Raw genomic sequence first — 17,225 nt, 5'->3', positions numbered from 1 at the left:
ACAATCTTTGTTTGCTGTATGGTGGTAATGGGCAGAGGCGCTAACTGATATATAACCAACTTTACACAAACTACTTATTATCAAACTACCATAGGCCACCTTGAAACACAACAAAATGCTTGGAAATAGTTGTTTTGTAAGAACCACCTTGTTCATCTGCCTAGACTCTTTACTGCACCGTAGCTGTACTTGGTATTTGATTCTAAACACTAACTGGCCCTATTTATATTTACCTTATACTAAAATATCCTTACCACCAGAAGAAGCAGAAAATAATCGGCCTACTCTGGAAACTGATCGTATCCCATTCGGTAAGCTGCTTCCATCAATGGTCAACTGGGAAACATTAGTTCGATGAGGTTGCAGATTTGTTGTATGCTCACTGTTGCAAGATGATACGTAGCTTCGAGAGTCACCTTAAAAAGGAAATTTAAATTTTGCGTCACTCTTAGTAGCGTTCAGAGTTACGATATATTTATTTCATATGACTGGATTACTTATGAAACTGTAAAATTGGTATCAAATTTAAAAATTGAGGGACAACATCTTTCTCTTCAAACTTAGTGGGATACAGCAGCAGGACTGTAGAAATTTGTAGAGATATGTTGTCAGCTACCAGTATCTATTATTTATTACTGTCACAGAAATTACAGAATTGCACAGATCAGTGTTAAAAAGATGATCCCAGTTCATACTGCAATCATTTTATTGTTGTTTTTAAGCTTTTAAGTTTACTGCCAATGTTATACAGCATGCTGTTACGATCTGAAATGTACTGCCTGAAAGGATAGTGGAAGCAGATTCAACAGTAACAATCAAAAGGGCATTGAATGTATACTTGAAAAATAAAAATTTGCAGGGCTATGGGGAAACAGCAGGAGGAGTGGGGCTATTTGGATAGTTCTTTCAAAGATAGGCCATCCATATGATTCTATGATTCAAAGTAGAGATCAAGATAGTCTTGATACATATTGGGTTGGATTTAGTCGCGCTGGTGGGGCTTCTGGCGCTGGGCCGAAAAGGCAGTGGGAACCTTGCTTTGGCCTTTTGGAGCCCCACCCGGTGCGATTCTACAGCGCTCAGGCACATAAGTGCCTGGTGTCGCGATCTCCGGTACTGCACCAGGCCTGGGGGTAGGCCCAGCGCTGGAGACCTAGACTTGTGGTCAGTGAGGCAGGGTTTCTGGGGCCACTCTGGCAGGCCCCAGCGATGGGGCTGGGTGGGGGTGGGGGGGGGGGGGGTGGTGGGGGGAAGGGTGGGCGATGACTGCGGGGGTTTGTTACAGGAGGTGGATTGTTTGCTGCTAAAGCCCTCCATGGTCCACCGATTGCCCACGGAAGAGGGACACCCTCAAGCCCACAGGAAGGTTGGCTCGTTTCACTGGGCGACCTCCCTGCATGGTGGAGACCACCCCATCCCCTGCAATCCTGCCGCTGGCTTAATTTTAGAGGAGTGCACACCCTTGCACAGAAATGGAGGAGTCCATCTCAAGCATGTGCGCCATGATGTCTCAGACATTTGCACTGATGATCACCTTCATCGAAAGAGTGGCCAACCTCATGGAGAGTCAGATGCGGCAGGCCACCGAATGCATGCTGGCCCACAACAATGACCTGCACACTGTGGGTTGAATTTTATTATCCCGCTGCTGGGAGCAGCGGCAGGTGTGCAAAATGGTGGCCGCTCCCCCAATCACGTGGTGGGGGTGGCAATGGCGATGCCGTTCACGGCATCACCCGATGCTGAAGCAGGGGCCGGGGCCATCTTTAAAAGGCTGCCAGCCCTGCATTTGCAAAGTGTGCTTTCATCAATATTTCCCTGAGGCTTCACTTGTATTGTTTAAAAAAATCTGTGTTCTCTGCAAGCAGCCTCCTGGGCTGCCCCCAACTTCACAGTGAAATCAGTTGACAGCTTTCTCACTTCTCCCCCATAAACAATCCACTTGCAGAGTTCTCCCACCACCCCTTCACAGACCACCCACTTGCAGAGATCTCCCACCCATCCACTTCCCCTAGATAACACCAATAAAGCTACTTACCCTCTCGAGGACCGAGGACTCTTGCCTCGGTAGCGCCAAATCTTTAAAGACGAAAAGCTGAAGGCACGCGAATGCCGCATGTCTAACACAAGATTGCAAACACCTGGTCAGATCGCAATGAATGATATTCAAATGTATGCAAAATAGTATTTAAGAGATGTAAATGATTATGCCGTTGCATCGGGCGCAAGTGCTGCAGTGGCACTTTGCCACCTCCAATAGAATCAGGAAATAGCATTACAAAGTCAGGTTCCATGGCAGACATATCCATGCGGATTCTCCACCCCTTGGCTAGCAGAAAAATGCAGGCGGGCCCTTCGAGGGAAGATGGAGTAATGGCTCATGGCAGTGGGGGCCCTTCTCAAGGCACCCCCGCTTCTCGGCACTTGCCCTCCCCACCTCTGACAGAACTGCACTTCCTGCTTCCTGCACCAATGGCCAAGTCTGCCCCTGCACAGGTTAAGCTGGGGAAGTCTTTACCAGGGCCCTCACAGGCTCCAAAACCCAGAGGGCATCCCCACGAGCATCTCTTGTATCAGAGCAGAGGTAGTTCTTCTGAAGCCACAGGTGTAGCACCATATAGAAGTAATAGAAACTGTTCGAGGAATAGGTCTAAGTTGCACAAAGGAATTCACATGGGTGCTTATTGCATTGTTACTGCCCATGGGACCATGATGCTGCAAGCACACTTCTCAAGTGAAGCGTGTCTGGACGTGGCCGTCACGGGCTTCTCTGGCAGGCAGATCTGTGGCTGCATGCCCCAACAACACTTCAGGATGCTCCTCCTTCTCTTGCTCATCCTCCTCCGAGGATGCTGCGTACTCTCCGCCTTCCTCTGGTGCTAGCTCCAGTCCAATCTGCAGTGCCATGATCTGCAGGGCACAGCAGACCACTACAATCTTGGAGCCCCTTGCTGTGGCATATGAAGGGCGCCTCCAGGTCTGTCAAGGCAGTTGAACTCATTTTTAACAAGCCAATGGCTTGCTCAATTGTTGCCCTAGTGGTAATATGGCTCCTGTTGTACCTCACCTGTGCCTCCATGGTGGGGTTCCTCACTGGGTCATCAGCAGGTCATGAATGGGTATCTTTTGCCCCCAAGAGCCAAGCACTGAGACTGTCAGATGGAGAAAAAACCTGTGGAACTTGAGACTGCCAAAGTATGAAGGAGTCATAGCAGCCCCCTGAATACTTGGCGCACACTTACAGTCACATACTAGCTACACATTAAGAGAGTGGAAGTACTTCCGATTAACAAATATGCCTGATTGTTCTGATGGCACCTTCATTGCCACTTGAGTAGAGTTTATGACCCCTGGACCTGTGCAAATCCTATGAGGGAAGAAAAGCCTGCAGCTCTCTGGGTTTGACTGGTCTCATCCATCTCAAAGTGAATATAGTTGGAAGCCTTGGCCTGGCTGATGCAATTGTGGGCTGCATTTTGCGAGAACTTACAGATCCCTGGAGGGGCCTGGACTCAGAAGAATTTAGGGCTGTCATCACCTTACATCCACAGGGAAAGGGCAGACACCCCTCTTTTTGGGCAGAGCCTAAACCTTCTGAGGCACTGTTGCTCAGAAAGGTTAAGGAAAATGACCCCTGGCCTATAGACCCTGTGCTGAGGCTATCGCCTCCTTCAAGGAGCAGCCCTGTTCCCACCCCCTCTGTTCCATACAGCTACATGTGGCTGTGGAGAAGGCTGCTGCTGCTGGAGTAACTGCCCCTGTCGCTGTGGCCGCTGAGCTGGAGCATACTGCACATCCTCCTCAGGGGTCCAAGCAACTGCAGAATATATAGACCCCATGTTACAGGCTCACAGGAAATAAAGTGAAATTACCCTTAGTGGAATCCAAGGCACTTGATAGAAGTTGCACAAAGTTGTTGTTTCCAATGAAATCAGTGATTTTAGGCTGAAAGAACTGCTTCTGTCAGAGCAGGCCTTTCACTATGGCTGACCACAGGCTTGCTGGTTTCACACTTTATACTGTTCATATCAGGTCAATTTCACCCTACAATGAGTTCTTGCTGTGCACTCTCGCCTTCGCTAACCTGCCAATGTGCGGGCACAGCTTGTAACCCATGGGGAAAGAAGGAATTTATGGTTGAAAAGGGTTTGGATCCATGGAAAACCCCTCAAACTGTATCCAGAAAATATTTGTTTGCTGTAAAATGTACATGGCACGTAAAATGAAATGAAAGGGTTGTGAGGCAACTCACTCCTGTATTGAAGGAAACTGATCTCTTTTGCACTCTTTGTATTGTTTGACTTTGTGCTTTTTGGAACTGTTTTGTAATGTATTTTTACAGTTTTTTATGAATAAAGTATATTTTGGAAATTAAAAAAAATGGTTGAAAAGACTCTTAATTGCCTTTCTAATTGGTTCAATTGCTTTTCCACCAGACCCAAGATGGTCCCCCGCTGGACGTGGAATCTGCCTTGGGGAAAGCCGAGGAGGGCAGATGACGTTGGGGTCGTGACCCTATGTCAATTTCAGTGACTTTATGACCCTGCACGCACTGGATGCCACCTTCACTTGGCTGGGGAAATTCTGCACCATGTCTCTAAAGAAGTTAGTGTCTTGAAATCAGATATAAATGATTTGGATAATTTTAAGTAATATATGTTACTATCTTACTCGTGAGATAATTTAAATCACTGCCTTTGAGTTCAGAAAATATAAAGTATAGACCTCACCAGTACCAGAGTGTAGCTAGAATTGAAAGCAGCACATAACCTCTAAAAATAATAAACATAGGGATACTTATTTCCTAACAGGCACTTGATCAAAATTCTTTCTGCTTAAAGGATAAGTAATGATCATATTTAATTTAATAAGCTAGTGTTATATAGAATTGTAACATCCATTGTTTAAAATATAGTATGCCAGACATGGAAATTCATAGTTCAAATATTGATGAAAACAAATCTGACATTTTTTGCTTCATTCAGTTGCATTTTGTGGGCGAAAAATTCGCTGGCATAGATTTACAATGATTCTCAGATTATATAATTGAAAGACAGCGCATTATGCCCCCAGGAAATCAATGTAGTCTCTGTAATGCCACTTGAGGTGGCGCTACGCAAACAAATATTTCCCCCTGTGAACTTGATAGATCCAAGATAACAAAAGATTGGATACATGATCCATCAGATATATGCGCCCTCCCTTCATCACAGCAATTCTCTTCGAAGTCTCCTTGCATCACATATCATACTCCAATTGAGAAGGAAAGCAAACTGCCAGGAATTAACTTTAGCTTGTTATCCCTCAATTTTTGTTTTATTTTCTAGCAAGTTCCTGGCTTCTGGTCATCTTAGGTCATCATCTTGACCTCAATATCCAGTGCAACTACTGTGGACATTTACAGCAACAGGTTAGCCTTTAGGCCAATATTATCTACATTAATCTGCATCTTGTTTCTATTTATAGGTGCTTGTTTATATGCACACATCATGTAATAGTCTGGTAAGTGTCCATTTTCATATCTATGAGTCAAGTTTTGTCCCCACTATACATCCAACTGCTTGGTTACCTTCCCTGTGGGAATAAGAGTCTGCTTATAATTTTTGCATACTTTGTACGTGGAACATGACAGATTAATCCACAATCAGCTTTATAAACACAATCTCCTTTGTTGCTAACACCACCTTATTGGCAGCCCAGTTAATTAAAGGTCGCTGAAATCCAGAAAAAAAATCCTCAATGCTAAAATAGTTACCAGGTCTACAACAAAATCTTTTCTAGTACTATGATGTTAGGTAACTTGACTCCTAACTGGGAGACAATTACCCTGAGACTCAGGAGGAGGTGGGGAAGGAGTGGGGAGTGTGGCAGCAATAGGAAAATCTGTAAATTCCGGCAATGGTGTGGGAGGGAAAGATCGGGGTTGGAGGAGGCCAGCTGATCATGGGGTTGAGGAGGGGCCTAATTGGCAGAAAGGAGACCAAAGCTTTCCTTGAGGAGCCGAGGGAACCATGCTTGCTTCTCCTGGCCCACAAGGAGCACTCTAAATAGCACTCAGCTGCTGGATCCATCTCCATTTAGCTGCCAGGTTTCCAAAGTCCTGTAAACACAGCTGGCATCTGCTACATTTAAATCAGACGCTGAAAGTGTAGCTAATTTAAATATTATAACAGTCATAGTGAGAATCGTGCGGATGTGGTAGGGAATATGGGATTAACGTAGGATTAGTATAAATGGGTGGTTGTTGGTCGTCACAGACTCGGTGGGCCAAAGGGCCTGTTTCAGTGTTTATTTATTTATTTAGAGATACAGCACTGAAACAGGCCCTTCGGCCCACCGAGTCTGTGCCGACCATCAACCACCCATTTATACTAATCCTACACTAATTCCATATTCCTACCAAATCCCCACCTGTCCCTATATTTCCCTACCACCTACCTATACTAGGGGCAATTTATAATGGTCAATTTACCTATCAACCTGCAAGTCTTTGGCATGTGGGAGGAAACCGGAGCACCCGGCAGAAACCCACGCGGTCACAGGGAGAACTTGCAAACTCCGCACAGGCAGCACCCAGAACCGAACCCGGGTCGCTGGAGCTGTGAGGCTGCGGTGCTAACCACTGCGCCACCCTGAAGTGCCCTGTTTCGCCAATACTTGCATGTCACAGAACCATCACTGTAGAAGCAACTTTATTTTAAGTTTACCTATTTCAGGGGTGTTCATATTGATCCCAATGTCTTTGAAAGAAATAATTATTGAGTAAGTAGAAAAATAATGCTGTGGATCAGTGCCATTTATCTTTCTCCAAGAACAAAAATGGTGAGTTGTACTTCTACTTGGGGTTTCTGCATCAGGTGAAACCAAAGCAATTCCAGATTCTCCAGTTTCCAGGATTCTGACCGAGCAACCATGAAGGAACAACATTATGTGTTCAAGCCAGTATGGTGTATGACTTAGACTGGAACTTGGAGGCGGTGATGCATTTGCTGCCTTTGTCCTTCTAGATGGTGGAGTCAAGGGTTTGTGACTTGCTGCTGCAGGCTTGTAGATGGTATACACTGCAGCCATTGTACATTAATGATGGAGGAGATGGATATTTAGACTAGTGGCTGAGATGCCGATCAAGTGGACTGCTTCATCTTGGATAATACCGAGCTGAGTGTTACTGCACCATCCAAGAAAGTACAGACTATTCTAACATACTGTTGACTTGTGTCTTGTAGATGATGGGAAAGCTTTGGGGAGTTAGGAGATGAACCACTTGCTGTAAATTACCCAGCCTTTGACCCGCATTAGTAGCAATGAATTTTGCCTACATGTGATTTCAGTCCCAGTCCCACATAATGTAGTTGACACTTATTCCCTTATGAAGTGGCAAAATTACAAAAACAATTGCTTCTTAAGGGACAACTAAAGATTGGCAATAAATGTGGCTAAAAATATTATGTTGTAACTATGACCTGAGTAGTGCCTTAAAATTGTGGTTTTAAAAATAAAAAATACTGTACCACTTTTTATGAAGGAATTCTTTTTAAACTTCTTCAATTTCTACAAAAATACTGCATATTAATAATTTTTCTTACCACTTGCTGAGTCATTTTGTGCTAAGGCACTGCGCACTCCACGCCAAAGCAGTGCAATTTCTTCATCAGTTGGTGTGCAATCCAAAGACAATCTATTCCCTTCATAATCAGGGTCTTGTTTGGTGCCATTGCTTACATTGTCTTGCTGGGGCACAGTTTTGGTAGCATTTATTGAATAGGTTGCTTTAGTAACAGTTTCATATGGAGACACTAAATGCGATGAAGGGAATGTTGTGACGGTGACAGACCTATTACTCGAAAAATCTACCTGAGGCCAAAAGCCTGAGACTACAGCATTCTCTGCATTGTCTTTACTAGAAGTATTAAGATCTTTTGGCATAATTTCCCTTGGTGTGTTGGAACAGATGTTAGTAACATTAGCAGGGTGTATCTGTGATTGCCAACTGCTATTAAAATTGCCAGTTGCCCTTTGACACTGCTTGCTGTCAACGGCTCGTTTAGGTGGAGGATGGGGTACCATTAGTTTACCCTGAGATTTCATTACTTCACTCGCAGACTGGGGCCTGATTATGGTACCTTTCCTGCAGTTGCCTCCTGTACGAAAACAAACCTTAGCAGAATGGACTCTTTTGATCACTTTGGCATGCCCTTTTCTTACCAAAGCTTTCTCAAGTTTGGACATAGTATTCTTTGCCGTCATTTTGTGGTCTATGCATTGCGCTCCTGTTGCTGCCCAGGCTTGTTTAGTAGAATGGTAACCAGGTGACACAACTGATGTTACTGCATGAGTCACAGAGGCTGTTTCTGAAATTACAGGTGCTGTCACTGTGTTGGCTCCCCAGACTTCACTCTGCTGGTGGCCAGAAAAGCCACAATCTACAGCAGCCTTGTGATCAGAATTTAATGTGTTCCATTTTGATTCTTTGTTATTATTCACAATTGAATTAACACTGACCATATGACTATTACTTTGAAAATAAGGTGACTGTAATTGAATCTGATTTGTTGATTCTGAACTTTTAACATCGATTGTACTTTCCAGGTCTTCTCCAGGACCTTCACTTTTCCCCTTTTTAAACTGGTTGGTTTGTTCAATCTCATCAAACCACCTCAGTTTTTTCTTTATTGGGTTTTTGTCAGATTCTACTTTCATTTTTATCAGCTCCACACTGTCCCTGATTGAGGATGCCATTTGAATCCCAAGCACACCACTTGCACAAAATAGAGATTTGGGACAACCATTTTCGTATTTTGACACTTTCTTAAGTATCCCCTTCAGTAGTTTGAAATTATTTTTTTCATGGAAACACTTCTTGCTGGCTTTTAACCTTGTAGCAGACATTGATGAATGTGTTACCAGTTCATTTTCCTTTTTTTCTGTCACATTATTTCCAGAGTCAGGTTCAGATGAATTAAATGTTGTTCGAGAAGGAATAGGCTTCTGATCGGCTCCTTCAGAATTATGTCTGTCTTTGAAGTTGAAGTTATATTTGTTGGAAGAAGTATGGCTGTCCTCCCTTTTGCTGGGAATGTCAGAATTTTGTAGATGCATTTGTTGGATCTTTTGACTGTCTTTTATATTGTCAGATTTTGATCTGTCATTGCACATTTGTGACTTGTGACTCAAGGTTAAAAAGACAGGTGTTGCTAAAGGAAGTTTCAAAGGATGCATTGATGCAAGTTTGCTTTGGTGCTCAGATTCTAATCTGTCATTCAGTTGTGTTGTTTCCCTAGGTGTTGGATCTGGTGTGGACCAGGCATTGCAAGGTATTGCTGCAGAATGAGCAGGTTCGCTAAAGGAAATTTCAGAAGAATCTGTTGTTGGATGATTTTCTACAGATTGGGAATTACGATTTGCTATTTTATGTTGATTTTGATTGTGAAGTTTGGTTGAATATAAATTTTGATGTCTTTCAACAGAAGAAACAGAACTTGAGTCAAAACATTCAAAGCCAATACTTTCAGAAGTTAATGCATGTAGCTTGTTAGTCAAATACTCCTTTGTAGTTAAAGGTTCAGTTTCATTTGTCATTGCAATCCCTGCAGAAGAGATGCAAGTCCTGCTACTATCCAAGTCACTGATCCAGGCGTTTACATGTGCCTTTTTTAGAGGATAAAAATCACTCTTACTAGAGTCAAAGAGATTTTTTACAGGTGGATGTGGCCTCATTATATTGTTGGAAGGATTATTCTGTACTGAGAGAGAAATTGAATCATTTGGTTCAGTGTGTACAATGTTTAGTCCCTCAGTTTCAAGGCTGTCAAGACTTGATATGCTTTTAGACTCATTAAGTTGGTCGATTTCTTGTTGGAATTCCTGTGAAATTGAGACATACAATTTATTGTTTACTCATTTACAAAAAATGAACATGACCAAAAGGCTCAACAAAACTGAATCATCTGACCTCACTAAATTCACCTAATCTTGTTAATTTCCTAGAATTATTCAGCGGCTGTTAAAATGGAATGCTACTTCAGCACAGCACTGAAGGACTGCTGCATTGGAGGAGGTGCAGTCTTTTGGATTTTATGTTAAAACAAGGCCCCATCATTGCCTGCCCAGCTGAATGTAAAAGACTGAAGAAAGATAAGAGTCTCTAGTGGCCTAGTCAACAAGCATCCCTCAATGTGGACCACCAAAAATTGATTACAAGATTATTCATTCATTTGTTATTTATGGGAACTTGCTGTTTGCAAATTGGCAACTGCTGCATTTGGCTTAATAGTGGCTGCCCTTCAGCAATTCATTCATCATAAAAGGGCTTTTGGGACATGTTAAGTGCTATAGAAATGCAAGTAGTATTGAAGCAGTATTGAGAAACTGTCTCTTCTGTCGAAATCACTATTCTTGAAAACAATGGCTCCTCTTCTCTATTGTTTACATCATGAATGGCCTTAAACAACTTGTCAAACTGGCAGACATGATCTGCCAGTAATTCACCAAATCTTCAAGACCATTTTCTGAACCTCAAATCCTAAGTCTTGTACTTTATCCATCTTCTTACTGCTGGTCTCTTCTGGCCAATGTTTCATAATCTGCAAAATGCCCTAAAATAAACTCTATAAAGCAGTCCTGTTTTGTTTGAAAAACCTGCTGCTTTTACTCCTCTGTTTATCCTGTGCCGGTGAAGTAACAGAGACTATTCTAGCTGCCAGGGAAACTGTTCCCCTGCATCTTTTTAAAAAGAAAAATCATTATTGTCTTTCTGCTGTTTTTTGCACCAACTCATTGCATCTGGTGTTTGGTCAGTCTAAAACTGTGGCTCTCAAACTCTATCAGGCTGGACCTTATCAAAAGAATTTTCACAGTCAGGGTGCAAGAAGCTAAGGGATTTGATAAGTCGGAAATTTTTTTTAAAAAGCACTGTCTCTCTTTCCTTATTCAATTCATTTTCTTTCTTTCCTGCCTCCTTCACTTCTCTTTTGAATTGAAGTGTAGTTACATAGGTAACAGTTTATTGTGTGCAAAGTTGAGACATTGTGATAGGGCATTATAAAAATGCCAGTATGATTCTTTTTCTTTTTCTCCTCCTTCATTCCTGTTCTCCTCTTCTCCCTTCACTTCTGTTTGTCTCAAAAACTCAAGTCTTTTGCAAAGCATTATGGTTGTGCAGTATTCGACACATCCTTTGAAAGAAAATTTGAATAAGTAGAAGTATAATGCAAAGTAGGTCATAAACCAGCACTACTTTCAAGAACCAAGGGATTAGCCTCTATCCCCAACTACAATGCCTGGAATTCTAACCCTATCCCTAATGCCCTGTGTTCTTTAGTTTTGTTCATGTCCTATGATTTCCTGGTTGAATCAACTCTGGCATTAGGATCTGTAATTTAGATTTAGCCAATTGTAAAATTTAAAGGAGCAGTTGTATTGCCACTTGCAGGTTAACACAAATTGATTTTGCTGCACAATATGAAAATCATATTTCAACTGATTTGATTCCTGAATGCACTAAAGCAAGACCCCTCCAGGAGGGCATCTCATACCAGGTTGAATTTCTAGATGTAATACAACTTCAGCATGGTGTATAGCTGCTGATTTTATTTTTTAGTAACCGGTAACCTGTAGGTTACCCGAGCACATTATGAACTTATCACTGCTTAAATATTCGGAAAAAGTGGACATTCCTTCCCAAATTCTCAGAACATAAAAATTAGCCACTTTAGCCTAGGGCTGGATTATATTTTCCCACTGCAGCCAGTGACGGCGGGCGGGAAAAATGGCGGCCCGCATGTGTGGGCCGTGCGCCTAGTTGCCACAATCTAGCGCGCGGCGGCTCATTACAATATGCAGGGCGGTTGCCCTCTCTAATCACGTGGCGGGGCAGCATTGGTGACACCGTCAACAGCGTCGCCTGTTTCTGTGCTGGCGCTGGCGCCATTTGTAAAGGGCTGCAGGCCTGTATTGACAGATGACAGTTGACCCCGTGTTCCCCGCCCCCAAACTACACTAAAAATAAATGTTTGACCCGTTCCCCCCTCCCTAATATACTGAAATTGCAGAGTTTACCCCTTCTCCCCCAAACTACAGAAAGTGCAGATGTCACTCCTTTCCCCCCCACACTAAAAATGCAGCGTTGACCCCGTCCCACCCTCCCCACTACACAAAAAATGCTCTGATTTCCCCCCCTTCGTGGCGCCAGCTTTCCCTGGACGAGAAAGTGAAGGTGCGTGAGTGTCGCCCATCACACTGAAGATCCGGAACAAAAGGTAAGATTGTGGGGAATTGGATTTAAATGTATGTATACAGTTTATTTAAATATTTAAAGTCGGGTCCCATCGTCTAGCAGCGAGTGGGCCGCCACAGAGCCTCACCGCCGCCGAGAAGATTGGGCCCGGCAATCCCAGCATCGGACTTCGTGGCGGGCCACTACAGGAGCGATCTTCCAGCAGCCCCCAACCCTGCTGCCATGGAGCCCGACTTTGGGAGCTGAACAAAATTCAGCCTTAGATGTGCAGCAAACACAGTTCAGCATATTGACCATTGTTACGGTCAAGTGAGGAGGGGTTGTAGAGCTTCCCTCTTTTCCCTCTCCTTATTGACCACAACAGGTTTAATTCTTTCTTAAAGTGGATGTACTGGCCAATTCAGTAGGTGTTTGATTACATCCTTGCTATGATCTTAATGAGAAGCAATCAGACGGGTTTTCTTCAGCTAACTAAGAGGTTAACTTTATTGTACCTAAACCGAACTAATAAAAATTATAAACACGCCAACTTTCACTCTCTCTCTCTCTCACACACACACACACACACACTAGAGGTTTACACACACACAAAATAGGTTACAGAGTGAGGAAAGGCAGGTTGGTTGATTTAGAGTCCATAAAAAAGGTATACAGTCTGTGAAGTTTGGTTTTTCAGCCGGCTTCCAGCTGAATTCAGTGATCCTGAGGCTTTTAGTTTGAAGAGGTAGATAACTGGTTCAGTAAGTCACTTGGAAATAGCGATGAAGGAAATAATCCACAACGGGGTTTCTGACTGTAACCGGAGTATGCAAAGGTGGTCAGTCAACAAGCAGGATTTGAAAGCTTTCAAGCTGGAATGGAGAGAGAGAGAAAGAGGGACCCCCCACTTAGGGTCTGCTCATGTTAGCATCCAGTTGCTTCTCATCTGCTGCAGAGAAAACACCAGTGAAAAACCACAGATGGGGAGGGGCTTGTGTCATGACAGTCACTCAGTGATTCAAACATAGCAGTTAGCAGTATTTCTTCTTCTTGTTGAGAGAACAGGTCATTCCTTTAAACTTCCTGGATCTTGGTTCTTGCTGGGGACTGAGCAGACATTTCGTCTCGGTCCTCACAAGCTGTAGCAAACTAGGTGATCATCTTAAGCTGAAAGGATGGCTCTGCTGGCAGCTTGTCTTTTTAAAATGTCTTGTAAAAAAATATAAATTCAGATCTCCAGTCAGTGGATTAAAGAAAATTATCATTCAACAAAACTCATTGGCACAACACTTTTAAAACCAAAGGTTAGTGTCACCTAATTATCAGGACCACCGGTCTATGGTGACTATTTTTATTACCTAAAATTAGAATTTTTTTTTAAACCAGTGATTTACGAATTGAATTCTACCTGTATTTCTGTCATAAATCAATGGCATTGCTAATCACTAACTCCTGATTTATTTTACATTTTCTTTATTCCTTGATGATGTTCTCCACAATGGATCCAGTCCCTACACTTTCATTTCACAAATAAAATAGTGAACATGAAGGCCTTTAATGTAGTGTCTAGGAACATGATATTTTAACTTCAAGATATATCAAAACAAACAGAACTTGAATAAACCTGCGAATATGGTAAAGCAATTCAGCCTAACTTGCAGAAATAATATACAGATATGTATTCAGTGTGTAAACAAAAGCTTATTGTGAGATTTAATATGGATATATAGTAACAGGAAATCACAACAAACTGGTTGGCAGAGAGACGATTTAGTAGAAATAATTCTAGGTTCACCTACATCGGGCTGAATTTTGCGCGGCTGTCGAGAGCGAGTATGGTGGCGTGGGGGGGGATGGAGAATCGCAATGCAGCCGTCCACCCGGAAATATGGCGTCATGACATTCGGATTTTGGCAGTGGCGAGAAAGCACAATGGAGGCATTGCCGCTGCAACGCAACGGGAACCTATTTTAAAATGATGAAATGCCAATTTACTTGCATTTAAATACTATTAAAAATGATATAATGATTGGTGAGTGATTCTGTGAACGGTGGGCGGCACTGACATGCCTCCAGATTCACAACCAATAAAACCTGGCAGCATTGAGGCTAGAGGGCACATTGCTGCGACAGGTAGGCACCCTGGAGCATTGCTGCATAGGGGAAGAGGGGGGTTTGGGGCCATTGTGGTACTGCGTTGCTGTGGGCTCTGCAAGGGGGTCCGGGGTACTGCAGGATCTGCATGGGGGCCCGAGGTACTGGGGGCTCTGCAAGGTGGCCCAAAGTACTTGGGGCTCTGCAAAGGGGCCCGAGATACTGCAGGCTCAGCAAGGGGGTCCGAGGTACTGCGGGCTCTGCAAGGGGTCTGGCATACTGGGGGTTCTGCAAGGGGGCTAGGTGTGGGTTTGAGGGAGGTGGGGGTGGGGGTTCAGTAGAAGGTTGGCAAACTGCTGTGTGATGGGTCTGTTTGCTCACACTGCTGGAACAGAGGGTGGGCCATCATCAAGGTTGGGCTCTGAGGTCCATCAGCAACTCCGCTGACAGAATTGGCACATCCTAAGGTACCAAGGCAGGAGGCCAGATGGGTGGAGCAACGCGCGAATGAGGCAAGAGACAACCTCATAACGACTTGTTTGCAGCCATCCTGGTGTCCAGAGAGAGAGAAATAAAGGCTCACCTTAATGCCTGAACTCTGTCGCGACCTTTCTATTTGCAGTCCCTGCCTTGCAAGCAGACGCAAAGTGCGCTAGTGCCTAAGGGAGACCATATGTTAACGAGGGCTATCATCACATTGGTATGTTAATGAGGGCTGTGGTCATATTGGCATTGCCCTAAGGGGGAAAGGGGAGGTCAGCAGCTCACAATTCAGCCTTAATGGCACATGGCTTTCAGACAATGAAGCCGAATACTTTGAATAAGGATCTTTTAATAATTTTACACAAAACGTATATGTTACACCCATGAAAAGTGTGACTATGTGCTCTTATTAATGTGTTTGCGAGTGCTCCTACGCGGTGTGATCCCAGTGACAGCAGCTGGGCTGGAGGCAGGCTGCTGATCTGGCTGCCCGTTGGCCTGTGATGATTTTTGCCGATGCCCTCTGGCTACCTGAGGCCTGGAAGGTCCTGGCTGCCTGCGGTGTTCCAGACTGGTGCAGGACTCTCCTCTCACAGCTGCTGGAGGAGCCGGTGGCCACATTTGGAATGCCCTGAAAGGAGCCCCCATATATGGCTCGCAGCCTTTCTTCCACCCTGTAAAGGCTCTCTTAAGCCTACCTGTTCACCAGAGTAGGACCAGGAGCTGCAGAGGTTTCCAAGCTCCTGTTCCTTCTCTCGCCTTGCCACTGCTGCATTGAGGTCAAGCCCAAGGCGATGGTATGCAGATTTGCATGCATCTGTGACATCTGGCTCTCCAACCTCTCGATGGAGGAAGCCATGTGCTCACAGGCCTGAAACATGGCAGCAGTCATAGGATCATAGAAAGTTTAAGGCACAGAAAGAGGCCACTTGGCCCATCATGTCTGTGCCAGCCCAAAAACATTCCACCCATTCTAATCCCACCTTGCAACATTTGGTCTGTAGCCCTGCAGATTATGACACTTGAGGTGCCTATCCAGACTTCTTTTAAATGAGTTGAGGGTTTCTTCCTCAACTAACCTTTCAGGCAGTGAGTTCCACACCCCCAACACCCTCTGGGTGAAAAAACTTTTTCTCATCTCCCCTCTAATCCTTCTACCAATCACTTTAAACCTATGCCCCCGAGTCACTGACCTCTCTGCTAAGGTAAATAGGCCCTTCACATCAACTCTTTCCAGGCCCCTCGCAATTTTGTACATCTCAATTAAATCTCCCCTCAGCCTTTTCTGTTCCAAGGAGAACAACCCCAGACTATCCAATCTTTCCTCATAGCTGCATTTTTCCAGTCCTACTGCAATTACATCCTTTCTGTAATGAGATGACCAGAACTGCACACAGTACTCAAGTTGTGGTCTAACCAATGAGTTATACAATTCCAGCATATCTTCCCTGCTCTTATATTCTATACCTTGGCTAATAAAGAAAAGGATTCCATATGCCTTCTTAACCACCTAATTGACCTGTCCTGCTACCTTCAGAGATCTGTGGACATTTACTCCAAGGTTCCTCACCTCCTCGACATCTCTATTTTCCCATTAATCTTGTATTCCTTTGCCTTGTTTGACCTCACCTCACACTTCTCCAGGTTGAATTCCATTTGCCACTTCTCTGTCCATCTGACCAGACCATCAATATCCTCCTGCAGCCTACAGCTATCCTCCTCGCTATCTACCACACAGCCAATACTTGTATCGTCTGCAAACTTCTTGACCACGCCTCCTACATTTATGTCCAAATCGTTAATATACCAGAAAAAGCCCTGCAGAATGCCACTGGAAACAGCCCTCCAGTCGCAAAAACATCCGTCAACAATTACCCTTTATTTCCTGCCACTGAGCCAATTTTGTATCCACCTTGCTGCATTTCACTGGATGCCATGGGATTTTATTTTTTTAACCAGTCTGCCATGTGGGACCTTGTCAAAAGCCTTGCTAAAATCCACATAGACCACATCAACTGCACTACCCTCATCTATCTTCCTTGTTACTTTTTCAAAAAATTCGATCAAGTTAGTCAAGCAAGATATTCCCTTAACAAGTTCATGGCACAAATGGACTCCTCCATCATCCACTCATGGCTGCGCATGATCTCTGGCATCTCCATCAGATGTTGCCTTACTTCTCTCTGCAACTCCAGCATGCCGTGTGCTGTTGACACCAGAGGCTTGTCATCATCCTGGGGCTCAGCATGGGCCTGGCCACCCACCATCCTCCTACTGGTGGAGGCCTCAGCTATCTCAGCCTCAGCCAGTTGCTCAGGTGCATGTGTGATGCTCTCACCAGCTTGTGATCCTTTTTTAAAAATTCATTCATGGGATGTGGGCGACGCTGGCCAGGCCAGCATTTGTTGCCCATCCCTAATTGCCCTTGAGAAGG

The 17,225-nt window shown here is 44.1% G+C and overlaps 1 protein-coding gene across 3 annotated transcripts in view; it reads right to left on the bottom strand.

Annotated features, from left to right (window-relative positions):
- The window catches only part of cep126 (centrosomal protein 126), a 133,327-nt gene that overhangs the window by 55,539 nt on the left and 60,563 nt on the right, over positions 1–17,225 (bottom strand). For all 3 annotated transcript variants that reach the window (XM_068034069.1, XM_068034070.1, XM_068034072.1), the window contains 2 exons: positions 7,587–9,864; positions 255–416 (listed from right to left, as the gene is read on the bottom strand). In XM_068034069.1, the coding sequence (XP_067890170.1) occupies positions 255–416; positions 7,587–9,864 (2,440 nt within the window). The remainder of the gene's footprint in view (positions 1–254; positions 417–7,586; positions 9,865–17,225) is intronic.

Source organism: Heterodontus francisci, chromosome 6 (assembly GCF_036365525.1).
Source record: "Heterodontus francisci isolate sHetFra1 chromosome 6, sHetFra1.hap1, whole genome shotgun sequence".
Taxonomy (NCBI): domain Eukaryota; kingdom Metazoa; phylum Chordata; class Chondrichthyes; order Heterodontiformes; family Heterodontidae; genus Heterodontus; species Heterodontus francisci.
The sequence above is the reverse complement of the archived record's forward strand: the minus strand, read 5'-3'. Positions and strand labels throughout refer to the sequence as shown.